The sequence below is a fragment of the Dromaius novaehollandiae genome, chromosome 2 (genome assembly GCF_036370855.1).
Source record: "Dromaius novaehollandiae isolate bDroNov1 chromosome 2, bDroNov1.hap1, whole genome shotgun sequence".
NCBI lineage: Eukaryota > Metazoa > Chordata > Aves > Casuariiformes > Dromaiidae > Dromaius > Dromaius novaehollandiae.
In genome coordinates this window covers 94,448,950-94,475,546 of record NC_088099.1, presented here as the reverse complement: position 1 = coordinate 94,475,546, position 26,597 = coordinate 94,448,950, and the positions used below count along the sequence as shown (strand labels likewise).

Genomic DNA, 26,597 nt, shown 5'->3' with positions numbered 1-26,597 from the left:
AAGGATTAATTAGTAACTATGTCTGAAGTGCTATACAAGTGATAAATAATGTTATCAGCTCTGAAAGTTGTCTGTGCTTGAATAGCAAACAGTTTCATAATTATATTTTTTCAGCCTGTGCTCTCTAAGCTGTTATTTTCCCTTAATGACCACTGTAGTCTTCAGCTCTGTTTTTCTTCCCAGCTACTCTGCTGCATCCTCAGCTGACACTAAATGCCAGGGAATCAGAGCAGCTGGGAAAACAATGTAAAATGGCGCCCGCCAGGGATTCGAGAATCTGATATCTCGGTGATGGGTCTGGGCAAGGAAGGAAACTTGGAATATCGTTCCAGGGGAGGCTATTCCAACCTCTTTTACTGAGCCATCAGGAATTTGGGGGTGAAGAGGAAACTCTGAAACAGAGGTAGACCTAGATTATGCCTATGCCTTTTAACTTTATAATAAACTGAGCTGAATCCCAGATTGTGCAATCTTTCTCTCCTCCCCTAGCAGTGAGTGGTTTTAAGAAAAGGCCTTCGCTTTCCAGATGTGCACAAGGCTTCAGTGAAATATGGTGGATTTATGGCACTGAGGGACTTGAAGTTCATATAAATTTTCCATCAGCTGGAAGAGCTAATGTAGAGTGGTTTGTTTTGGTTTGGGGTTATGAGGCAGAACTGGGTATAATTCAGCCTAGTACAAGCATCGATTTGTGCACTGCTGTCTGTCATTGTACATCTGCCCTCATTACTCCCACGGCTTCTCTCCAACTACGTTAGCTGCCAACTTGCAGCCTGCCACCGCATGGGTACGGCATGCTGTCTGTGCTCTGTTCTCCCAGTTTTCACAACCCTTTTTCTTTTACAATGCAGACATCTATCTGTGCATATATCGTTTCTAAAAGCTGTTGTACTGGGGCCTTTCTGGTGAAAATTTAATGAAAAAGTTTCTTTCAACACTAATGAAGTAATTTTATTGGAACAGGAAATGTAACCCCTAAATACCTCTCTGATATCACTGCACATCTTCCTTTCTGTATAGAGATTATATAGTGATTCCTTGCTCTTTGCTTTAGTTTCAATGAAGCTTTATGTACATTCTTGTAATAATTAGACAAGAAGAGGTTTATATATGAATAGCTATAAATTTTGGATTCATGTTTTCCTGAAAAGTTCTGTGAAATCAATGATATGTGGAGAGATACAAGGGGAAATGCACATTACTGTTACAGTTGCAGGGTTTTTTTTTACAGAAAGGCATTTCACTTCAGAGATTTAGGGATAGAAGGCCTTTCAGATAAAAGTTTGTTGCTCTTACCTAAATGCAAGTGTATAAGAGGCCCTGCGTGCTTATTTTTGAAAGTGTATTCAGGCAAGACAGGTATTAGTCTTGTTATAATTCCCCTCGCCCCCAAACCACACCCTGATAATTATGACTAGAAAAGATTCACTATAAAGATTTTGTTCTAGCTTTTTACTTTCAAAGAAGATGAGCAGCCCCCAGCTACCCTTGCTGCAACCAAGAATTTCATTGTTGCTTGTACAATGCCATGTCTGTCTAAGTCATATATTTAACTTGTGGTCAGACACTATGGTCAGCAATGCAATAGTTAGTCATACCAACTAAGTTCAATGTCCAAAATACCAATTAGTCATGAAGCCATCCAAAGCAGACTTCCCATGTCTGTCTACCACAACCCCTCCATGTTACTACCCCAAAAGACCCAGGATCACAGGTCAGGCCTCTGGTGACCAGCAGGTCCCCAGCAGGTGACATTGAGAAGACCCTTAGCAGAAAGCATTCAGCTTGCATCCTCCTCCCAACTAAACCAGAGCTCTAAACCCTGAGCTGATTCTGATTAGTGCCCAAATATGTTTATTTCTTAGACTTGGCTTTGTCAACCTTGACTATTTTGACCTATTCCTTTTCCTGTTCCTGCATATTAAGGCAGGACTCTGTAAGCACCTGGAGGCATCTATAAATACAGTCTCAGCACACCTGTGGGAAAAACAGGAAAAAAATGATGCATTTTTCATACCCAAAGGCAGGCCAAAAAACTTTCAGCCTAGAGAAAAGGACAGAATGAAAAATCTGTCCAAAGCCTAAGCACAAAACCATGAAAGCACATGGAAGGCTGTAATAACCTTTGTTTGCCACTGACGTCTTCTATGTGAAGAAGTTTCCCACATATGTGCTGAAGAGAGCTAAAAGAGAAGAAAAACAAGGGATGACAGCATAAGTGCTCATCTTTTATAGCATGCAGGACTGTAGTCAATCTTTACTGAAATGCAGGGCCAAATTCTCAAGTGATAGCTCTGCAGTTAAATAATCAACATTGGCCCAAAGGAGAAGTTGGCCCAGTAGCTGTAGGTGAAATCACGTGTTAATGCAAGCAGAGTGGTGTGCTGTACAACTCCGTGGGTGAAATGAAATCCCTAGTGTGATTTCTTTTTAATGCTACAATTTTTGAAGAAAAAAGGTCAAAGTGTATGTTGCTGATCTCTCATCTGATCTTTGCTGGCATCCTTGCTGCACTATGTGGCTTTTGGCATGGTAATAATTGTTAAGTTTGCTTTCCCACTAGCATTTTTGGCAGACACCATTTATTTTCCCTGATCTTGTAGGAACTTGATATCTCTGAGACCCTTTGCCCTTCTATCAAATTTGGCTGCAATGTTGTTAGTAGAAACATGTGTTTGAGCCAGCGTTTTCAGATAAGCCTCCTTTTTTTTCAGGAAACAGGCTAAAACAGTCACTTACATTTAGTTTCTTCTCATTCTTTAGACACTCTTAAATATAAACATAGACAATTGATTCCAAAAATCAGATCAAGAAGGAAAAAAAACAATCAGCTTATGACAAGACTGTCTTGATCAGCAAAAATAAATTGGGACTTCCCCTTTCATGAAGTAGTAAGATCCCTACATTGCTTCACAGATTTGGGTTCGTTTTTATCCAAGTAAATCATGGTTGTGTTTTCATCAAGGCAAATTGCTGCCGGGCACATGGATCCCTTAAGGTGGAAAAAATTAATAAGAAAGAATGAGGAGAGAGTGCAGAAATACAAAATGAATGGGTTAACAAAGAAGACAGATTACAGCCATTTTTCAAAGAGTCCTAATCAACCATGAAAAAGAAATTAAATGCTGTGCAGATTAAAAAACGTGAACATGCCCTTTGCGTTATTACAAACAGTATTAAAATCCAGATTACCTTTGTGATGCTAAATACTTCTAAAGGGTTTTCACAAAAGGAAAGACGAAGACTGGACACAAAGGAGAAAGCAGAAAATTAATTTTTTATGGCAATTTGAATTACAGGAGCTTTTCTCTGCAAAACTCTGTGGAAGAACATCCGTAGTAAGAAAATTTCTCCTTAACCCTTAATGTGATATACATTAGCAAAGTCACACCAGTATTTTACACGCTGTTTGTGCTTTTATGTGGGAAAGAAAAAAAAAAAAGATGTGGCCTCCTTCTCACTGTATGTAGCGAGGATTTCTTCCTTGGCTGGGCAGTGAGAGTGGGCAACAACTCTTAGAAACCACGCAGCATCCAGCCTATGAGGACCAGGGCAGCTAAGCTTTATAATTCATATGAAGAAATCTGAAAAGGTGTTGCTCTCCCAACAGCCATGCTCTTCCTCAGCCCAGCTCTTAGTAAACTGGAGGCAGGTCTTAGTTCAGGTGCATTTTCCTGTCTGTGGTGGGAAAGTCCTCTTCATTACACCATGTCGATCAGTGCTGCACATGAGCATCTCTATAGCTGCCTCTGCCTTAAGGAGGCAGTAATTAAGGAGAAAATTGTGCTCCTCTGTCAATTAAGGACATGCTTGATGAAATCCTCCCTCAGAACCTTAGAGATGTGCATGCTGCAGGGAAAATAAGAAACGACGGCCTGCTTGCTGTGAAAGGGCCCCCACGCAGACAGCTGCGAGAAAGGAGGCAACAGCATGTGCTTAAACTTGCACGAGAGGAAAGTTTTCACTGAGCAGGTAACAAGCGTGCAAAATTTTAACCCAAGCAGTGAACATGTCAGAAAGTTTTGCAAAACTTTGAAATGAGGGATTGTGGATTAAAATGGGTATGCCTGTGCAGTCCTGGCTCATGGTTTTACTCTAGATGGGCAATGTGTAGTGAAGCAGCACTAGCTCTTACAAAACCGGCTGTGCATAGCTACAGCTCTTCACTCTCTGCCAAGCCATTTGTCACTTTCCCAGCTCGTAGAGACAACTGGCATGAATGTGTCTCCTGCTGTTGGTACGATTGCTTTCCAGAGCATCCTCACTACCATATTTTTTACTACTCCCCCTGTAATCCATAGGACTTGAATAAAGGGCCTGTAGGCCTGAGGCATTTGAAACTAGAGCACGTTTGGCTTAGTCTTTCTCGCTTGCTTCAACCTTTAGTTGAAAAGCAAGTTAATTACAGGAGAAGGAAGGAAAAAGCAACTTTCCAGGGACACCAGTGGCTGCAACACACTGAGCAGCCCATGCTTTTCTGTGTAAATGCGCAGGCCTGTCCGACGGGCTCTCCTTCCCGCTCTCCTACATCCCTGCTTTCTTCCCTTAGTATAAGACTTAAAAATTATTTTGTCCCTTTTTAGGAATATCTGCATCTTGTCTATACAAACCTCCAACACTGTTGGAAAAACAGTCTGCTTAATACACACTTACGTGACATTAATTAGTTGCTATAACTACAAGGCTTTTAAAGTGTGAAACTATTGATATTAGTCCCCATATTGCCTCTCTATTTCCCCCCGACTGGCTTTACCTGCTAGCTGTCTCGGGCCCTCTCTTATCTCCTGAGCCAGGCTCTGAGTCCCACCTGGGGTCCCAGCTGCTGATCAGGGTCCCTCGGACATTACACTAGTACCAATAACGACAGTGTCACCATTCTCACTAGTAAACGCTGATCTCAATTCCTTAAGTCCAAGAATAATACGCGGACAATGTCTCCTAATACTTTTCTTTCTGTGTTTCTGAAACATGCCCTTCTCCAGGCACGAGGCCCTGGGGAACCATTCACGAGGTTCCTGGGAATGCAGCCCCGCTGCCACGATAGTGCAGCCCGGATACGGAGACAAAACCATAAGCAAACAAAATCTAAACAAACCAGGAAATCAGCCTCCCCTCCTTCAAGGGAGGGGCAGGCAGCTCCAGCCTTTTGCCACACAAAGCATGGCTTATTCAGGGTCCAGATTTCCGTTTTTTTCATTTTTCTGGTTTGTTTCTTTGTAAATTTAAAGTTCACCTTTGAAACCTAACAGTCCTAAATAAGAAGATATATCACAGATAACGTAAAAATATGTAATATAAAAATAATCTACCTTGAGTTCATACCTTGGAAAAGCCAGTGTGTGCAGTATCTCTCTCTTACTTTGCTTTTATTCTTGGAAGTGGAAGTCTGTTTTTAGCAGATGCAGTTAGCTTTTGTATTTCATAAAGAGAATATTTACACAGAGACAGACTGTGCAGTTTGAAAAATCCCCTAGAGTGTGATCCCTTGGACTAAAACATCTTGGAGCTGTGATCGTAAACATCCCACCCTTTGGGTATACTTACTTGGTGTATCTCATAGTCTGAGCCAGTTAAAAACAGAAAGGACAGTCCTATTTTTATGCAGATAACAATGTTCCTGCCACCTAAAATTCAGTGAGGTAGTTGTTAAAAGCTGATACAAAGTTGAGCAGTAAGCTTTCTTAGCAAATGACTAGTCTGAATTCCACAGCGCATTTTTCAAATATCAGCTATGATTATAGTTTCAGAAATAACTTACCCTACTGGGCATGGAGGAGGATAATTCCAGAGTACTCTGCAAGCCTATTGAAGTGAGCAACTGGTGGGCTTGCCTAACGCCTGGGAAGTGTCTCACAGCTTCAAGGTGAAGGCAATTTAAATAGCACAGTGAAGAGTTATAATGCGGAGGTGAAAGAAAATCATAGGTGCTTGTTTAATGGCACACTCCTCCCTCCCTCCCTCCCTCCCTCCCTCCCTCCACCCACCCACTTGCCCACCCAAATTTAACAAATTGCTGCGAGGTGTCCGGGGCCGTGCTGTGAGGTGTCCGGGGCCGCGCTGCTCCCTGTGAGGGTCATGTCTGCAAGATGGGAGCGGACTCATTCCCACGGCTGTCTCCCGTCCTCAGGACCCCCACGGTCGCAGGCAGGTCCCACTGCGCAGCCCGGCTGGGTCATATCAGAAATGATTAACCATATTATCTTTCTATCCATCTATCTATAGATACCTTCTATCATTAGCAGCAAATTAAGACCTTTGGCGAATATCAGTCACATCTAAACGTGTGAGGAAGACTGGTGACAAAGGGGGTCTTAGTTAATGAGCTTAACCCATTTGTAAATCAGAAGTGTTATTATTCATATCTGGGTTTTTTTTTTTGATTACCTCATCTGTGACATCCTTGCGTTTCTCTGTCCATCGCTGGCCATGGCAGCCCTTCTAGGGTCTGAGTTACCCTCCGCCCTCCCTCCGTTCACAGAGAGGGCTACTTTCCAGGGGACTGTGAGATGCAGCCAGGTCTTGGCCACTGTGTATGCAGAGGGTATCTTTAGATGTCATTATGGCTTCTTGAAAGGAAAAAACAAGCCAGCAAAATGCAAATCACAAGCAGGAGCACATCAGTAGTGAGGAAAGATAGTTTCAAACTAAATAACAGCCAAAAAGAGTTTCTACAAAATGACAATGCACAGCAATTGACTTCATACCATGGCCAAATGAACTTCCTCAGCACTCTGACCCCACCTGAAAATGATGAACAAAGAGATCTGTAATTAATTTAATAGTAATCCCAGGATGTTCTCATCTTCGCAGAACTTTGGAGAGATTATCTAGGTGAGCTTCCCAACTCATCTGTGAAGCTTCTCTGACCAGAAGACTTTCCCCAAGGTGGGGAAATTACACATCACATATAGTCCAGATGAACCAGATACCCTACAGGTTACTGCTGAGAAGAAATCATGCCTGATTAAACTAAACATAGTACTTCACCTGTCACAGTAATGTCTGCCAAAACGTGTAAACAGACAAATCCTGAAAACTCCTCTCTACGTAGAAATTGATAATGGGGTTGAGCAGATGCAAAGGGAGTGTGAATTGCTTGAAATTCCATGTTATTGACCCAGAAACACTGACAGGGCTTGCTGCCAAAGCCTTGCTAGCTCTTGAACCGGTCAATCAGTAATAATAAGCAGCAACAGTCTGCAGATGCCGTCAAGGCAGATGATCTAATGAACTACAGAAATGTAGTTCAAGGATAAGGGTATCTTCCTAAATAAAATAAGACGAAAATGAGCATCATGAGAACTGTTGTAATACACCTGTGATGGAAACAAATCCCAGTGATATAGGGGAAACAGTCAGCTAAAGAAGAAGGTGTCACTAAAAGAGTTTTGGGTCCCCAAACCCTGGTCTTTCATTTGAAAGTTTAGTTGCTACAAAGCTATGCATAGGACTAAATTTCCAAAAATTCACCCTAGGTGGAATGTTTACGGGCTTTCAGAAGCATTAGCCCCTGACTGTAAAAGATGCCTTGTTGCTGGGGATTACCTGTAAATGAGGGGAGATTTCCTTCAGGAGACTGTTTAGCACCCTCAGCATTTTCACGTGCATGTCGTTTCACCCATGGCAGGGCGCCATCACAGAAGAAAAAGTTGAGAGGATGAAGGAGCAATTCATGTCCACCTACGATGTCACTGCAGATGGACGCCTAGAAATCCGAGAGGTATATCTCCCTCACCCCCCACACCAGCATTTCTTTTGTGGGAGGTGGGAGAATCAGGAGCTGGAGCAGACTTGGGAGGTATGGGAGGTAAAGCCTGCCTGGGGAGTAGGTTAGCTATGGTGTACTACATTAGCCAGATCTCCTGGTTTGGGTTTTGTTTCCACGACAACAACCTGCCCAGGTTTTATTTCCTGTATCAGCTCACCAGGCTTCACATTTTTTTTCTTATCTTTACTTTCCCTGGTTTATCCTTTTTTAGCTTGCAAATATGATCTTGCCAGATGATGAGAACTTTCTGCTGCTTTTCCGACGGGAAACTCCCTTGGACAACAGCGTGGAATTTATGCGGGTGTGTATCGCTGCATTGCTGCTTCCCCTTGTGCACCAGTGCATTTGCAGACTATAGCATGGAAAATATATGGTTATTGTGGAAGAAAAACATTTTCTAAGCTGTTGAGATAGAGAATGTTTTACACTATTTTCACTAACAAAGCAAAGAGGTGGTGCTAGGACTAGACCGAGGACATGCAGCAAGTTTGTTAAGCTTTGCAAACACCCTCAGGCTCCTGTCAGTCATGCCGCCAGGGATGAAAGGTTACCGAAGCACCCGCTGATTAATCCAGCCTGGTTGTCCGCTACAGCCAAAGCTGCAGGTCCTCACCCACACCCCAGCAGAGACCAAAAGGGCAATAGCGTTTTCTTAACAGTGGCCCATTGCCCGCCACTCGCTGCCCCCAAAATCTCCCTGCACAAATGTGGCAGGGGAGACGCTGCCAGCCAGGAGTTTCCCTTAGATCTGGAGACTCCCCAGTTGCCCTGATGCACTGATTTGCCTGCAGTTTCACCAGTCTGTTCCCTGTGTTGTTATCATTGCTGGGATGTATGCAAACTCCAGCTCAGCACCGTTGCCAAAGCCTCCTGCCCAGACACCAGATCTGCTTGTTCAGTCTTTACTACCACAGTGGTTATAGCGAAGGCACACAAGCATCCGCCCTGGTCTAGCAGATAAATCCACTTCTGAGACATTGAGAAACTCATCTGTGGCAGAATGGGCACAAGAACTGCTGTTAAATACAAGCTCCTTTTTTCCCTGCAAGTTTGTTAGATTCAAAATTTTGATTTTTCAAGGACTGCTTACAATTACTTTTATTTCACATCCAGTGTGGAGGGTTGTGAAGATAAATGGCCAGTTGTGTACTGACTTGACTTTTACTCAGGAAAATTACCATGTTGAGTAAATGCATGTACAAATTAGGTAAGAAATGTGGGTCGGTTTCTCATTATTTTCTTCCTTTTAGGGAAAGGGCATCTGCGTTAAACATGTGATTGCAGCATGACATATGTACAACATCCAAAAGAGAGTAAAAGCTGTTGTGTGGAAAGTTTATTTTATTGTGTCTACAATTAATTAAGTATTGGATAATACAACAGCATGCTCATTATGAAAGTTCTGATTTGGAGCTTTAATATGATCTATCAACATACTGGATGACTGCCTGCAATATTTACATGGTCATATCAATTTATCCCCATTCAGATCTGGCGCAGTTATGATGCTGATAGCAGTGGATTTATTTCAGCTGGTGAGCTCAAAGTAAGTTATCCAAACAAGTCTCTACGGGGTTGAACTGCTGCGTGCTGATGTCAATGGGAGCCTTTCCACTGGCTTCAGCAACCTGCTGCCTTTTTGTCTGGTTAATAAATGGCATTTCTACATTGCTCAGCAGAGGTGACAACACCTAGGGGACCTGCAGGCCGCCCGTCTCGGCTGCTGTCCTGCTTGCTCCCGGGGGATGCACACACACCTCTCCCATCCTCGCTGAGCAGAGCAAAGCAGTCCTGTTTCCTTAACTGTGTTTCTTCACAACCTCTTCCCTAGCCTGCAGGTTTTCTGAGCACTCGTTTCATCTGCAAGCAAGGGCCATTGATGCAGAGCACTGCTCAGAAAAGGCAGCTCAAATGCTTTGAGGCAGCCAGGCCGCTCTGAGGCTGCAGAGCCATGTGCTGAAGTCACAGGGTGTAATTTCAGCACCAGCCCTATCAGAGATGTGAGCAGATGCTGAAGTGTTTTGCTGAATGGAGACTATCTTGATTTAAAATCAGTTAGCAAATGCTGTGGGACTAATTTTATCTTTTAATAATTCTGCGGGAATTATCCCATTACGTCCACTCCAGGGAAATTTGGTTACTTTATAACTTAGTTGGAAAAAAACATGTTTCAAGTGAGAAAAAGTGAGCTTTATATGAAATTGAAGACAACAGTACTCATCAGGAATGTGAAATTAGATCCATACAACTCTGCTGAGTTTGGATCTGATTTCTTGCTGTTATTTCTCAAATTTACTCTAAAGAGTAAAATCTGAATCTTTCCTCACTATAGGATTTTCTGCGAGATCTCTTCTTGCAGCATAACAAGATGGTTGCTGAGGCAAAGCTGGAAGAATATACCGATACAATGGTAAGAAAAGCTGGTGTCTATATTGTTCAGCTAATAGTACTGCCTAAAAATCTCTCTCAGGATCTATGCCTAGATGTTGAGTGCCGTAGATGCCCTCCTGAAAGGTGTTTCTTCTCCAAGAGATCACTTAGGCAGCATGGGCTCCAGCTGTTTCTTTGCACTGCACTGGGCATCAGCAGTCAACAGCATTTCAGATTGCTTTGCTTTAAGCTGAATTGTTTATTAGGAGAATGCAGCCTGACTTTCTGCCAAAGGAAACTGAGCTCTAAACCTGTTGAAAAAGCTTGGTGAGGTGCATCCTTCTTCAGGATATGTTCAGCCTTGGCCAGCTCCCTCCCTCCCTCCTAGCAAACGCTTTGGTCCCCCAACACAGAGGTAACCCAGAAAGTGTTGCAGCCTCTCTGCTGCTTCCCCAAAAGGCTGCAAGGATGAAAGCTTGAGGGCTTCAACTTTTTGCCTCCTTTATCACAGGACAGCTTTTATCTTGCTACCAACAACATAATATTTGGTGTCAGTTTATTATCAGTCTCCTGGATCTCTTACTATACTTACTATATCCATCCATCTCAAAACAAGGAAAAAAAAGAAAAATAGCTCGTTTCTGATGTCATTATCAAGGGTATCATTTGACTTCCACCCAGATACATCTACCATTGCAATTTTCAATATGACTTGTAAATGGGATTTTCTAGGTTCTAGGCACAAAGTCTGTATTTGTACCTACAAAACAGCTTGGTAGGCAAGCAGATGAGGAGATGCCCACATATCCTGCAATATCACGTTACATAGGCATGGTACATCTGTGACTGAAAATGTGACCATTTAGAGCAAAATGAAGAAGTGTGTAGTCCTTGTAGAGTATACATCCTTTTGTATTTATAGGTCAGTGAAGGGAGAGGAAAGTAGACTACAGACATTATTTTGCAGCTGAAAGACCTTGAAAACAATTAAAAAAAAAAAAGAAAAAAAGCAGCTACAGCTAGAACAAAAATCTTTTCAGTAGTGTTTACAGGTAGCAAATGGCTTTTATACTGCTCCATTCAGGTCTCTTTCCCCAGTGGCTAATCTCTGATCAAGTGTTGAGGAATAAGCAATTTGAAGCTTGTAGACAGTGGGCAGCTCATTTCATCCAACTTTTTCCCTTTCTGATAATTTCCAAAAAAAGATTTGCCACTGCACACGTGGTGGTTTCTGCCACCCCAAATACAGCTAGATAGCAATGCGGTTGAGAAGAAATGTGGTCTAGCAATTCAGCCCAGGGCTGACAGCCAGGAGATCTGATTTCTATTCCCATGTTTTTCACAGATTGGCTTTGTGTCCTTGAAAAGGCAGTTTAGACTCTGTGGTACAGAACAAGATTTGGTTTGGGAAGAGGAATGCTTCATGTATCGGGGGAAATCTACATTCTGAAATGCAAATCTGCTCTGTGAAGACAAAATTTTGCAAAGCAGCAATGCCAAAAGAATCAGGGATGGTAACCACTATTACCAAATGAGGACTTTGCAGATGACTTTTTTTTCCCCTGTGATACTGCACTATAAACTTAAGAGCAACCAGATTCCTAGAGTTAAGGTGGGATGTGCAGTTACAATGCCTCAGCTTTTCTTCAGCAGTTGCCTACATGTGCGATCTTACTCTGTGATATCTCATACTAAATGAAATATCTGAATAATGTACATTATGGCAAATTAAGAGCATCTTCATGGACCACATCTGTATAGTAGTGGTAGCAGATATGTTGTAGTTTTACTAACTGAATGCATGGTAGCACGTCCAAAGTTTTACTGCAAAGTTACGAGGGGGGAAGAAAGACTCAGTCGTATGTTTGAAGTGTAGTGTTAAAACTACACTAACAGAGCAGGGAGGTGCAGAAGTGCAGAGTCCTGATGTTACTCTTTGCCACCATCACCACTCTTGGGGAAAAAAGAGTGATAGTGCCTGACTTACTTTACTCCAATGCAGTGCTTTATTTAGATTTAATTCCTGAGTCTTTCACTGACTTCCTCTTCTTTTACACCGACTCCTTTACAGCAGAGTGGAAATACTTACATTTCTTTCCCATATGCCCTTTTTCCCATCCTTTTCTCTGTCTGGAGTGCAAGGTCTGGACCAGACCTGCTTCTGCCACGTGCAGCTACAGGGTCTCTCGCAATAGCCCACTGCTCCTGCCTGGGCTTTCAAGTGCCACTGTAATAACATTTGGGTGGAAATAAGCTGTGTGCCAGGGAGCTGTAAACCCATCCATCTCCATAGGAATTTCACTCATCTCTGCTCTGTACGCTCTGCAGCTGGCTGCACGCATCCTCAGCAGCTGCTGATATACTGAGTGGACCCTAGGGCTTTCTGGAGATGTTGATAAAGGAGAAAAGATAGCAAGTATCGTTTTAAAGAAGACAGTCCAGGCATGAAAAGAAATGTATCTTCTGATTCTGTGGCGGGTATCTGCAGCTTTAGCTGGTAAGAGGCGTGAGCAGATATTATACTGACCAGGGAGTGCAAACTGCTTGCAAATGGCTTCTGCTTTTATGAATCATCACACAGAACATGAAAAGAAATTGGGAAGGGGGAGCAAGTATATCTTTTGCAAGAGACACTTTTGTTTGTTTGTTTTTGAGGAGCCAAAAATGGCCTCAGTGCCTCAACAAAAGAAGATAGATGGTCTCCTCTCTTTGATCTAGGTCCAACATAGCACAGCAAGTGACGGGTCTGAGGAGATAGAAGGGAAGAGGGTACAGAAGTGAAGAAGCCAGGAGTAATGATAAAGCACACATTAAGGCTCCAGTTATCAACTCACTAGTGTCAGGGATGGCTCTCCGCTAACTTAACTGGATTTTGGATCCAGCTACAAGTCCTGTTTCCAGATTTATGGTTTGGGCTCTTCAGACTTTTCAGAATCATATACATGTACAAATGCACATCTGTATAGGCGTGTATGTGTGTATATACATATATATACACACACACACACACATATATATCACATACACTCTCTCACACATATTTATATTTTTTATTTTTCTAGATATAAGTATATTTATACATATAAACATATGTATATATTTATACATACATATATACATTCATATATATTTTTATATATGAAATACAACCCTCACTTCCTCCTCTTTAGCCATTTCAAGTATCACAGGCATGAAGCCAGAGTATCTGGGGTAGTGCTCTGCTTCACCACTACTTGAAACCCCTTTCCCATTTTTAACATGTTTATATTGGTTGTCCCAAGAAAGGAAATCACTTTATCAAGTTGCTTAGAAGCCGTTTGTTAACAGAATATTCTGTTTCTTAGTGACCCTGACATCCTTTCTTCAAAGAACACTGCTTTAGATCAGGGACTTGCTGAACAAATGATGAACCCCTGGGAAGAAAATGGGTAGTGAATTTATCAGTATTGTGCCCCATGTGTCTATTAAATCAAGTCTTTAGGAGCATTAAAGCCACTTGGGATAGTCATGAAAGAACATCTGAATTCTCAAGACTCTTCATGAGGGAATTAAAGTAGCAGTTCTGGGCTGAGGAAGTCCCTTTTAGTAGGCAGAGTTCTTGTTAGTTTTTGCACCCATGTACATAAACATTTACATTAATAGTCATTAAGTGTGTATTAATATTTATTTATGCAAACACAATTGTGTAAGAAGACATATAGTCATTTGCAGTTCTGAAAGCTTGAAAATGATCTGTGGATTTGTCTTCTCCCCACGGGCATAGACCGAGAGCCACTGCTCAGGGTCCGAACCAAAGCCCTGTCTTGCTCTGAGCTGCCCCAAGCGATGGGACCGTGCCGTGGGGGTGCTGTAGGGTTGCTCTGGGGAACAGGGTATGCATCACTGAAAACGGAGGGTTTTAATGGCACAGTGGGAATATTCTACCTTCCTGAAGTAACACTACATGGAAAGATGAGAACTTGCACAGTTACTGCTTCATCATGAGGAGGAAGATGACAGCAGTACTAACAGTCTCTCTCATTCTCCCTCCAGCTCCCAAATTAAAGCTGTTATTGGCCTTCTGGCTCCTGGTGAAGCTTCAGCCCATGAATACCAAAAAGTCATGAGTTTGCCAACTTTTTCTCATGAGTAACAGCTTCTACATATGTGCACACATATAGCCATGTACTTAAGGAGTATATTGTAAAAGCCTGAATATGAACCAGATTTAAACATAGTTTCTGATGAAATTTCTCCAAAAAAATTCTCACTCAGCTTTTTGCACCTTGGCACATTTTGTTACCTTGTTCATAGAAATACTGATGCTTCCCAAATAGCAGAATGCCACTTCTAGCTTGTAGTCCCAACGTCTGCAAGCCACACTCACGGAAAGCTCACTACCGAGTCAAACCTCAGCAAATCAAGTTATATCCCCTGCTGACATAGTCACACATGGAACACTTGACATTCACTTTTTGCAATGCCTTATGTTGATAATATCAGACTCAATATAAAAATGTCCTTTAGCTTGAGCATTATTATACTTCAGCAAAATGTAAGAAAAAAAAAAACCCTCAGAATACCATCTTTGTCTTCCAAAAACTAAAATTGTAGGAAGGCAATAACGTAAGTGCAGTGACTGATAATTCAGTGAACTGAATTCAGAAAATTCAGAAACCTCAGAAACTACAGCATCTGAAAATTAGTAGATGGAGATGGCTGAGCCTGAAGTCTTAGCTCCAGAGAGGTCAATGATAGAAATCCTACCAACCGTAGTGATGTCATGGTTTTACCATGCACACACAGATGTTCCCTTGAGGATTGAGTTACATGTACTGAGCCCTGGCTGCCCTCTCATGGGAGCCTCCAGCTAAGTGAGGGCTCTTAGTCTTTTCACTGCAAGGGAAAACAGGTTCCCTCAGCACCTGGAAGATGGTCTGTGTCTGTGAAAATGATTTGTGGACTACCTTTATTTTGCATTGGATGGATTATTGGTGCTCTCATGGTGGCTGTCTGTCCCCTCTGTGAGGGCAATGCTAGCAGCTTAGGGTGGCTACTTCTTTGGCTGTGAAAGCATATCTGTCTGTGCTTTTTGCCAGTGCCTGCATGTAGGGAAAGAAAGTTAGAGCACAGAAAATCCAGGTGAGTCCTCTTCTGTCACAGACATCCCCTCTGGCTTTGAACCAGTTGTCTAATGTCTGTCTGTTTTTTTTCTATTTATTTAACAAGAGTATTTAGCCCATTAACATCTTATTGTCCAAGCTTGCTTACCTGTATTAATGAAGTCCTTTACGACCATCAAAGTAGAGTGAGACAGAAAGACAAATCTTTATTACGATGACTAGAGCCTGAACTGAGCATGTTTCACAACAGGCTATGATCAAAACTCCCAAAATTCAAGACATACTGTAGGAGTGGAGTAAGCAAAAAGGACTGGGGGCTTAACGCTGTCGGTTTTGTACATCCCTTCTCCTGGTGGTGGTCCATGCTGGCTGCCCTCCTGGACGGCTCCGCTGGGTTGTAGTGACCCCAAGAGAGTGCATCTCCGGTTGTGCGCTGGCACTGTAACCATTGCAGCCCCTAATCCTGGCCACCCCTTGGGTGCCCCAGAGCTCCTCGTGGCTTTGGGCCAGTGCAATTCCCTTCGCTGCTGAATGGCAGCTTTGTGGCGTGTTTTAAAGAAAGGGCCCTCACTCTGGCGATGAATAAAATGGAGGGAAATCCGGCTCCCGTAACCCTTCTAGACTTAATCCTGGTGGCGCTGCCACCATCCAGTATCGCCATTGACATAAGCCAGTGGAAGCAGAAAATCACATCTGAGCCCAGGCTTTTTTTAAAGGTAAGCCAAAAGAGCTTAGGTACCTGCAGGCTTCTGAAGATCTCAGCAGATAACCCCGTGGTCTTTTAGGAGTGAAAACACTCTTAGAAATCTTTCTCTAAATGATTTGTGTAGTTTACGCAGGAGATCCGGTGAGGCAAAGACCGGGGGTTTTGCCCCTGGGGCAGCCTGCTGGCCCTCCTGACCTTCTGCAATAGCCTTCAGGTTTCTGTCCTCTCCCCAGAAAACAAGCCATACACACTCCCACAGCCTGTGCCTGTGTCTGTCTTTATATCCTTTCAATAGCCTCTGTACTCATCAGCTGATTCTAGTTATATCTGAGAGGGGAATAGTTGTTTTAGAGGTACTGAAATTCCATACAAATTTTACGAGACTAGATGGTCAGACAAAGAAGAGATGATTTTTTTCGCATCCCACCTGAGGGAGAAACACTTTTTTACACATCAGAGAACCCAGACAGAAAGACATTAAAAGACAGGTGCTAGCAATTCCACCAGTCACAGGGGTTTTTGCTTGTTTACCTCTCTCCTAACCTCTCTTACAAAAAATAATTCAGATTTATAACCTCAGATTGCTCTTCAAAGCCTGTTTTTGTTTGTCGCATCTCAGTATTTCAGCAGCCTTCTTTACAATGCCTCACTGAGAAAGCAGAGATTTTTTCACTGCTGAATTCAAAGCCAATGGCAGGTTTGGTTTTGCGTTTGGAAAAGCAAGATGTAACAACTCTTGTTTTGCCAACCCAGCTCTTGTTTATGCTCTGTCTGCCTCAGAGTGCATGGACCGAATTCAAACAAACAGAACTAAGACTTCCCTGGTGTACTGCCATTAAAATGTCAGTGAATTAATTTGTGCAAACACTTTAAAACATCGGGTAGCTTGACAGTAAAACAAATGCATCATTTTATAAAACATAGTGCTGGATACAGCAAAGCTTTTACTAAAATTGAGTGCTATTTAAACATGCCAGACCTTATCCTTAACCACACTGAGAAATTTCATACAAGCCTGGCAGCATAAATATACCCCTCAGGCATGCAAAATCAAAGTCCACCAACTTTAACATGTCAAGATGGTGAGTAAAGGCATAAGTTTAAATTAGAAACAACCTCATAATAATTTCAAATAGCTACTTACTTCTCCCATGAGGTATGCTTCATCATATAGGGTGAGTACCTCTGTCATTCTTCATGTACAGATGTACTAGCTCAGCCTAGCTGTTCCAGCAAGACTTTCTTCTTCCTTTGTTGACTAGTGCAGGCAAGCAAATATTAAACCCGTTTGAAGATTTTGTTGAGGATACTTGTTGCACAAAAAGGCAAAAGAGAATTTGAAAATGCAAAGATTCTCCATGTTGCAAAAGCAGAGCCGAGTGAAACAGGTGAGAGAGGGGAACTGGTTAGATATAAGCAGACATGGTAAATCACAGAAAGTTAAATGTAAAGCTCAAAGAGTACAAACAAAGTGAATTGCTTGGGGACATTGCTTTTCATTAAGTGTTCTGCTAAGGAATGTATTATCTCTGCTGTTAAACTTGCTGTAATAGGGTCTGCACCTCTGTCAGAAAATTGTAAAGGGTCCAGAAATGGATAAAGTTGAAAACTGCTGGCTCAGAAGGCTAATAAGAAAACAGATAGGCTTTCACATCCAAACCATTATCTCTAATCTAGAGTATTTCCTTAAGAGTACACAAAGCTCTTCAGCCTCTTGTGGCTGTTTGTGACTTCCAAAAACTAAACGTGTTGTACCCACAATACAGAGGAGATGCTGGGTAGGCAAGACACTTGCATGTCCCAAGAAAAGCATAGATACATTAGGGTGCTTGTTTATTTTACTGAAAAGATGCGACTTGAGGAGATGTTTGACTGAAAAAGAAACTCATGGCTTGTCTCAGACTGGCCTATGTGAGATGAAAAACATGCCTAAGTCTTCTCCTTGAGCTGGGGGCTAAGACTGTCCTGGTACCAGAGCTGCCATCATAGTCAGAGTTTATAGGTGTTCATTAGAGAGCTTGCACAGAGGTTAGGACCTGCTGCTTGCAGAGCTGAGCTTCCCCCAGAAGATCGATATATTTGCTCTCCGGAGGCGCTGCAGAGAGAATAACATATCTGTTTAAATCTAAAGTTCCTGGGTTGAAACACTGGCTTTTAGTCTCAAGAGAGCACTTCTGAGGCACACAGAAAATGGTAGAAAATAAGAAATATCTGCAGGACTCAGAAACATGTAGGAGAATCTGGGTGAAGTGAAATGAGTGCTAAAGGCAGTAATTTTTAGCGTGCTTTGATAAGGACTTTATATCTTTACACGAAGAAAAGATTAGGCTGGTGCCTTCAGCAAAATTGTCCCTATCTCAGACAGGCAGAATTCGTTCCAGCCACACCAGGAAAGAGCTTAGCCTAGTGCTTTTCAGAAAATGCTGTATTCCCCCACCATATGTGGCGCTCTGCTTTATGGCAATTTCTTTTCAATCTGCAAATACCATACGGGTAACTCCTGCTCCTTGATGGTCTAAAATGAGGGATTTAGAGAAAAAACTTTCAAAAGCGCCGAAGTTGCTATAGAGCCTAGGGATTATAGCATTCCTACCATTCAACTTTCGGCACTTTCTTTTGCCAACTAATAGGGGTTGGTCTCCGTACGCGTCCTTTGTGGAGTGTTTTTCAGAGTAGGAGCTGAAGCTGGACATTGCAAAACAACCTGTGGTGGAGACTCTCTCTGTGCAAGCGGGCTAGCGTGGATATCTCCTGCTCTACACCTAGCTCCTCCAGCTAGGGAAGAAGGAGGAAGGAGGAGGGCAGATTCAGAAATGTTACTTCTGTTATTTAGCAGCTCTGCACGGAGCATGTGCTCAGCAGAGGCTAGTGGAACAGGAATGTGGCTTCCCCTGAGCCACTGAATACCCCCATCACACTCAGGACGTGATTTTTCTGAAGGTCACAATATGGGCCTTCAATTGCCCATAGGAGTATTGTGCTTTCTTCCAGTGGGGAGAAAAGTGGGCTGTAGTGAGTGCTCTTTAAAAATCCCATCCAAACCTCAGTAGTGTAAATCACTCGGAATAATTAATTGAATAAGATCCTGCTGCAGAATCTTCTCTCAATCCAGTACAATGATGGGCTATCACAGACTCACCATGCTTGAGCAAGGGGCAGGCAGGAGGCAGTGCTGAGGAAAAAGCACCATATTTATGCCAGGGCTCGCTACAAAACACCAGCTCTCCAGAAAGCACCTCTCTCCCAGCCAGTTTCTGGCTCTGAGGTGGTTTTGCTGCTAGGAGGTATTCAGGACCTGCCTTGGGTCTCCTCAGTGCTCATGAGAGGTCGGCCTTGGTCTTGGCACAGCAACGGTCCTTTCCCTTCAGGCGTACCAAGAAATGCATTGTTATATGTCTTCACCAAGAGATGTGTAATTGCACCATAAATTCGGGCTAGTTTTGTTCCTTGTAACCACCAAATAAGCAAATGAGATTCATGAAAGGTTAAGAGACAAGGAATGGCAACCCATCTGTATTAATCCAAGTATTTTTTCCCCATTAAAATAGGGACTACATTTTTTTCTCCAACTTTGAGCTGTAAGTTAGTTATTCATGTTTGAATCCATCAAATGTAGTCTCCCTTTCCTATGTAAATGACTGTTATTTGTGCCTGGCAGAGAAACACAGTGCCAAATACATAACACAATAAAAATAAATAAATAAACAATATCTGGCAATGACTCACCAAAAAGATCATAGTAAGGAAAAATAGTGTTTGTATTTATACAAATTAACCTCTTGACACTGGCAGGCTGAATCTTACCGAGTCCTAATTCTTTCCCGTGACAGGCTTTGAGCCAAGTTAGCCCATCGGCTTTAGCAGCATAAACCGCAGCTTGGCTGTCTATTGGAAGAAGGCATTGCACCTCAGCTGCTCTGTAGCTGTAGCAACAATCAAACATAATGATGAAGTCAGGCTGGAAGGGTTTTTAAGTTCCCCCTGTTTTTTTCCAGGGACAAGGATAAGGCCGGTGCTCACTTCCCGAAGGCACTGGTCAGAGAGCCGCCGTTCTCCCTCCAAGGGATGGGAGTGGTGCCAGGCCAGGATTTTGGCCTTGCGTGGCTGGCCAGGCTGTGGTCCAGGGCCACGGGGAGGAGGTGTGGGGGGCCGGGGCTGCCCCTCTCTGCTATGATCCTGCCAGCCCATCGCCCTCCTGGGGCCAGCCCTGAGGACCACCTCGACTTCCTCAGGCTGGGGTGGAGGTTTCAGCCCATCTGCCCAGCCTCTCTAGTCCCCTTACAGTGGCAAAGAAACGCACCTCAGCCGGTTTATAAGTGCATTCTCCTCACTCCCTGCCTCAAGGTTACTCTCTTACAGCACCTCTGTCTCCTTGATTTTTAGATGAAAATCTTTGACAAAAACAAAGATGGACGGCTGGACCTGAATGACCTGGCAAGGTAGGCTTTAATAATATTGGGATGGTTTTTCAGCTTGCAACTGCAGATCCAGGCAAGGTGATGATTTACAGCAATAACATATTTCCCTGTGGAGATATGCATTTGAATCCTACCTCTTTTCAAATTAAATCAGGTTACTCTGATTAGATATGCTGGACCTTTTCCAGCATGGTCCCCACAGCAATGGCTTGTGAGTGCCTAGAGCCAGTGACACTCAGGAATGTCAGGACCTGTTTGTCCATTACGAACACACTCTGGAATAATTTGTGCCACCTCTCTAATGCTGCCCAGGAGGTGAGGAAGCAGCTGGTAACGCTGTTTCTCAAAAAGAAGGCCTGCAGTCCCTTTCAGCAGAGTCACAGCCATGCATCAGTTTTGCATTCGTTTCACGTCATCACATGCAACAGGGATTGCAAAGTGATTTTGTTGCTTGCTTGAGGAAAGAAGGTGCCACTGCAAGGGGGTTTGCAAATGTCAGTAGCACAGGGTGAATGGTGATGAGGACTCAGTTGTGTGCTTCTGCCTCTCTTCTGTCCCTGATCCCTCAGAGGCATCTTGATAGTTTTCACTGAGAGAGAGTATGCCCGTGTGTACAAATGTACGTGAAATGACTGGATGGGACTTCGAAAGTACAGGTACAGCCTTCTTAAAATACCAAGCTTGCTGTTGCATTTACCTTTTAAATATGGTCCCCCAGCTGCTCCCTTACCTTGCACCAGCTGAGGCTCCCCTCTACTCTGAACATGTTCCTCACTTCCCAAGCCCTGTGGCGTGCAGACGCAGTTTGGCACGTTCGGCGTTGCAGGCTCAGAAGCCGCTTAGATGGAAAGATAAAAGCTTTTATCAGTGTTGCGAGTGGCTTTGGACAGAGGAGGGGGAAAGGAGAGGCATTTGTCCAGTCTCAGTGCTTAGGCCAGTATTACTTTGTCCTTTACTTTTACAACCACCAATTCCTCCTCCAAAAGACAGTGATAAATTGCTATTTACTTAAACATAGCACAGCAATCCAGTTACAGGGGAATAATTGTCTGGTAGCTCTTGCTTCAGAGGCTGACAGCCTCCATTGCACTGGACCATCAGAAATACTCATTGAGGAGCAAGAACTCTTAGAAATATATTTTCAGTGAAGCAAAGAACGCCTGCAATTCCCCCATCAGACAGGGAGGGGGGCATATGTTCACATAACAGACCTCTATAAATAATCATTCTGGTGATTTTCTTTTTAAAAGGCCTATAATCGAAAATCTCTCTGCTTTATGAAGCAGAATATTTCAGAATAGTTTGCATGTAGATGATAAGTGGAAAGATCATAATTTGTATCTCCCTGTTCAGGATTCTGGCGCTTCAGGAAAATTTCCTTCTTCAATTTAAAATGGATGTAAGTAGCAGTATTTTTTCAAGCATTCATCATGTATTTCTCAGCTAAGATAGCTTGCACTCAAACTTGAATCTGTTCTTTCTCATTTCCTTGTCCTCTTTGCATGCAGGCTTGCAGCACAGAAGAAAGGAGGAGAGATTTTGAGAAAATCTTTGCACATTATGACGTTGTGAGTGCCAGGGGCTATTCTCTTGCATTCTTTAGATTTTATAGACTAAACATCCACTGCTAAAACTTCTTCATCCCTGTGGGTGTTGTAGCTGTTTGTCCCTGTGGGTGTTGTAGCTATGCTGGAGTCCACGGGCCAGAGGGCTTCAGGTGGCAGGCTGTGGCACAAGGTAGGGGGACAGAAGTGAGAAATGGTCAGGGACCTCATTGAAAAGAACTCATTTTTACTTTTTCTGTCGCCACAGACAGTGCTGCTGCATTAGCAGTGACTTTATTCAGGAGAAACAAAACTTGTAGAGGGAATGGTGACTTTAGCTCTGTTAGTCTCTGGCAGTTTGGGACTTACACCACCACCTCAAAAAATAATACCCCTTCTGGACTGAAATTACAGTTATTTAGGGAATCTGGCCCAGGCTTTGGTATGGGAAGAAGGAAGGGATCTTGGCACCATTGAGCCAGGGTAGACCTATTGACTAATAAACATTGTTGTGTTTGTTACTTACTAAAGGGTTTTGATGTTTCTTCTGTCTTTCAGAGTAAGACAGGAGCCCTTGAAGGCCCAGAAGTGGATGGGTTTGTCAAAGATATGATGGAACTGGTCAAGGTAGCTTCATGGTCCTTTGTATTTATTAGTACTGTATTTTTCAGAGAGGAAGGTGCTTGTTTTGCTGAAGTTATTATGTAAATAGAGAGGCTAATGAGAACCTAGAGTCAAATTTCATTTTGATCAGAGGCAGAAATTAATGTAACAAAACTATACCATACTGTCACAAATACTATAGACCATTTGCCCATACTGCAGAAATTTTGCTTGACAAATCAATACAGCTTTACTAAGTGACTGTATTTAAGAAAGGCCCATTCTAGCTCATATTATAAATTAGGCAGACATCACAGTGCCACAAACACATAATGAAAATTTAGTCTTCACCTACTCTACCCACACACACACATTGTTTTCTTTAGTGAAATTAGTATTTAGGCTGAAATAGCTGAAGGGTGTTGAGTAAACTTAAAGAGAAATTAGAATAAACAGTATGTGCCTCTGCTTTTTCATATGACTTCCCTCCTGAGTACAATGACACATAATGCTGGTAAAAGCTGAATGCCCTCAGCTCCCACTGACAGCAGTACAGACCAAAGGTTCCCAGCACATCAACAAACTTGGTCAAAACTTAAGGAAATTCAAATGTGAGATCATTAATGGCTGTGATGGCAAGGCTATGAACTCAATTTTAGATACAGATATTCCATAGCGTACATTGCTAAGCAGGAGGTGGATGGCTGAAACCCCAGCATGGGTCTCCAGAGACCTGGTTCTGCTACAGCAGCTTTCTTTGGCTTCGAGCAAATCATTTCTCCTCATAACCCTGCCTTCAAACTGGAAATCTTTCCTGCCTCACAGCTCTTCATGGAGGACAAGGCAATTCACATGTGGAATGTGGTAACAGTAGTACAGAGGCTTATATATATATATATAAACAATTGCTATTGTTAAACTTTGCCTCTTCAGTGACCTAGCTAATGTGACTATGTCAGCATGGGTTGGTCATCAGAAGTTCTTCTTTCCTCCCTTTTCACTGAGGTTATGATCATTACCACACTTGCTGACTTCAAGGTTTGTTAGCTCATCACAGGGCTACACTTGAAAATTACTTGATGTCTTCCACTAATCAAGAATACTATGCCCTGTGTGTGACTTGAGCTTCTTACAGACAGCAGAATCCATCTGCATTGGATTACACTGAGTTTCCAGTTGTAGTTCAAGGTATAGCTTTTGATCCAAATAGTCTTTGGCACTCTCTGAGCCTGAGCTATTGCATTTCCAAGCAATGGTACCCAGTGCAGGGCCACCTATGCTCCCATGTCTATTTAGCTGAGCATGGAGGTTGTAGCTTGATCCAGCATATTCCCTGAGCACATCCGCACAGCACTGGGCCCTGGCCAGCGAGCCCTGTGGGGCAGTCCAGCTTTGGTTTCTGAGCAGCCTCCACCAACTGCAGGTCAGTGTGGGGGCATCTCTCACCCCATGATGTGTTTAAGCCTCATGTTAGAGACTCATCCACTTTCTGCCTGACAGTAAAGGGCTGGGACAAGCTCAGACTAGAAGGTAGCCAAGTTCTGGATCAGTAACCTGGTTTCAAGCCTGAATTTTCAGTACTCCCACAGAGCCTGCTGCTTGTGGTGCCAATTGCCTTTGCCACCTCCGAAAGATTGTTTTTCTTCCTCACTTCACAGAAACACAGGGCACTTTTGGACCCTGTGTTACCCCCTGAAAAGGGATTAGCAATTGGCAAACTCTGCGGAGTTTTGGAGGAATGGCTGTAAGGAGTCCAGCCAACCTCTCTTTCTTCTTCTGGAGAAGCTTTTCTGTAGCATATGCTGTCCACAGCAGAGAAAAGCCATAAGCACTTGAGAGCATGGCCTGCATCAGGAATAAGCAAAGAGGGAGCCAGGTCAGGACTTGCCTATGCCTTGTTTGGCTGCTGCATCTACCCCAGGAGCTCCTTGACATTCGCACTGCAGCATTCGCACTTTCCAGCTGTGACTGTGTAAGCAGGAGCTGTTTCACTTACTGGGAATACTCTGGCCTGCTGCTACAATTTTCCTGAGAAATGTAAGTGAGTTTAAAAAAAAAGGGACTTCTCAACACTCTGGATCTCAGCAAAATCTGATTGGAATTTCCCAGAATAAAGAAGAGGTGCTTGAGTAGCCCAACAGAAATATCTCTGCCGAATATCTAGGACTTTTGCAAATAATGGGAAGTATGAAGGCTTCTCCAAGAAAAGCTCTTCAGAATCTTTTATAATGAAAAGTGTTCAGAAAACTAACTATGGAGGTCACCAGCAGCTTCCCCTATAATCTATATAATGACTCATGTGTTTAACAGGGTTTGTCTTTAGAGGAACTGTGTGTGTCCATGGGTTGATAACACAGCTGGCATCTGGTTTCAGTCTTTAAAAACCTGGTGGGTATTATTCTTGGTTTCCTGCCACCTATCACCTTTTCCCTGCCATCCACTTTCAGTTTCTCATCTCCAACTACAATTGACTACATGGCACTCTTGAACCTTGGATAGGTACAGCCAATAACAACAAAATAAGTTACAGTGTCAGATAATGCCATATAAATATGTAGTATACTTGGTTCGTAAACTTGTTTTATATGAGAGAGAGAGCAATCTTTTCCTGGCATACTTTTCACATTTGCTAAACTGCCAGAGAAAGCTGTGTTGATGCTGTCAACCATGACAGTGGTTGAACCAAAATGAAAAGCCAGGTGGCCATTTGTTGGCTGTGTGTGTATGTATGTGTGGCTATGTAACATGTACGGATGGGTGTGAGGAGAGACAGGACATTGGATTTATTCTCTATGTATGAGTGTGCAAAGAAGGGGAGGTCGTACCTTCCCTAAGGACCTTCAGCCCCACCGTCCTCAGGCACTGCGAGTTGTGTGTGTGAATTTGTTCTCCTCTTGAAAAAGTTCTCCTCAGGCCTAGTAGTGCAGAGCCCTGTGTCCCACACACATCTTCCCATTGACTCTGTGTCATATGGATCAGATATGATGGTCTTGGATAAGGACAGAAATTGTGTTAGATTTCCTTCCAGTTACTTGCAGACCCTTAAGCCTAACCATACCCATTCAGTTTTTGCAGGACCATCATCTCTGCATCAAGCAACCTTACACGGGTTGCTGTGGGGCCAGGCTATTTGGTAGCTTTCGGGTATTTTCCTGTCTCTGTAATTCCCACTGGTCTACAAGGCTAGCAAAATCCAGAGGTATTTTCTCCCTCAGCAATGCTTCTCTCTCTCTTGTCTCCAGCCCAGCATCAGTGGAGTGGACCTGGATAAATTCCGCCAGATTCTGCTCAACCATTGTGATGTGAACAAGGATGGAAAAATTCAAAAATCTGAACTGGCCTTGTGTCTTGGGCTTAAAATGAACCCGTAGACGTGACTATGCTTATGGCTGTGCTTCCCTCATGCGAGCCTGCCGCTCCTCGTAGAAGTGTTTCAGTGCTGTGTAACTATGTGGGAGGTGGGGAACAGGGGCACCTTGCTGCAAGGCTGAAGAGCATCTGTACAAAAATGCAGCAGAATGAGAAATACGTGGAGGGCCTCTCTGCTCAGTAACTAGATTTGTGGTGTTCAATAGATGCTGTTGCTCATGGGGTTCTTTAACAGGATCTCTATCCACAGGCATACCAGTTTCTCAAAACAGGGGGATGCTGTTCTACTCCTGCCTCCATAAAATACTGTCCTACTAGTCTTCTAGAATAGGAGACACGTATCTCCTTAAAAATGTATCATCAGTGCTCTCAGACTGCAGCTACTAAGTGGTTTTGGTGGTTGTGAAGTCATTACTCTGGTAAAAAAAAATAAGCATTATGCTTTGTTTGTGCATTTAAAATATTGGATGGATGACAGTGTATTTGTGCAGAAATAAAAATGGCAGTTATAGAAATGCAGTAGGATTGGAGTTAATGTGTTGTGTATGGAAAGCCATTTGCCGGAGACAGATCATACAAAGTAGCCCTTTTAGGTAAAACTCATCAGATGGAGAGAGTTATGTGATGTCTGTCAAGTGTAGGTTTTAAGTATGCCAGGAAATGAAACCTGGTATAGTCTTCTCATGGGGAAGCCACACACAACAGAAAAATACCACC

General features: G+C 43.0%; 1 protein-coding gene across 1 annotated transcript in view; it reads left to right on the top strand.

The window, feature by feature from the left end:
* Window positions 1–26,388, top strand: part of SCGN (secretagogin, EF-hand calcium binding protein) — a 29,417-nt gene extending 3,029 nt beyond the window's left edge. The window contains exons 3-11 of the mRNA XM_064505475.1: window positions 7,628–7,720; window positions 7,980–8,069; window positions 9,258–9,314; window positions 10,101–10,178; window positions 20,330–20,385; window positions 21,718–21,763; window positions 21,873–21,932; window positions 22,467–22,535; window positions 25,754–26,388. Of these exons, the coding sequence (XP_064361545.1) occupies window positions 7,628–7,720; window positions 7,980–8,069; window positions 9,258–9,314; window positions 10,101–10,178; window positions 20,330–20,385; window positions 21,718–21,763; window positions 21,873–21,932; window positions 22,467–22,535; window positions 25,754–25,882 (678 nt within the window). The 3' untranslated portion in view covers window positions 25,883–26,388. The remainder of the gene's footprint in view (window positions 1–7,627; window positions 7,721–7,979; window positions 8,070–9,257; window positions 9,315–10,100; window positions 10,179–20,329; window positions 20,386–21,717; window positions 21,764–21,872; window positions 21,933–22,466; window positions 22,536–25,753) is intronic.
* The last annotated feature ends 209 nt before the right edge of the window (window positions 26,389–26,597 follow it).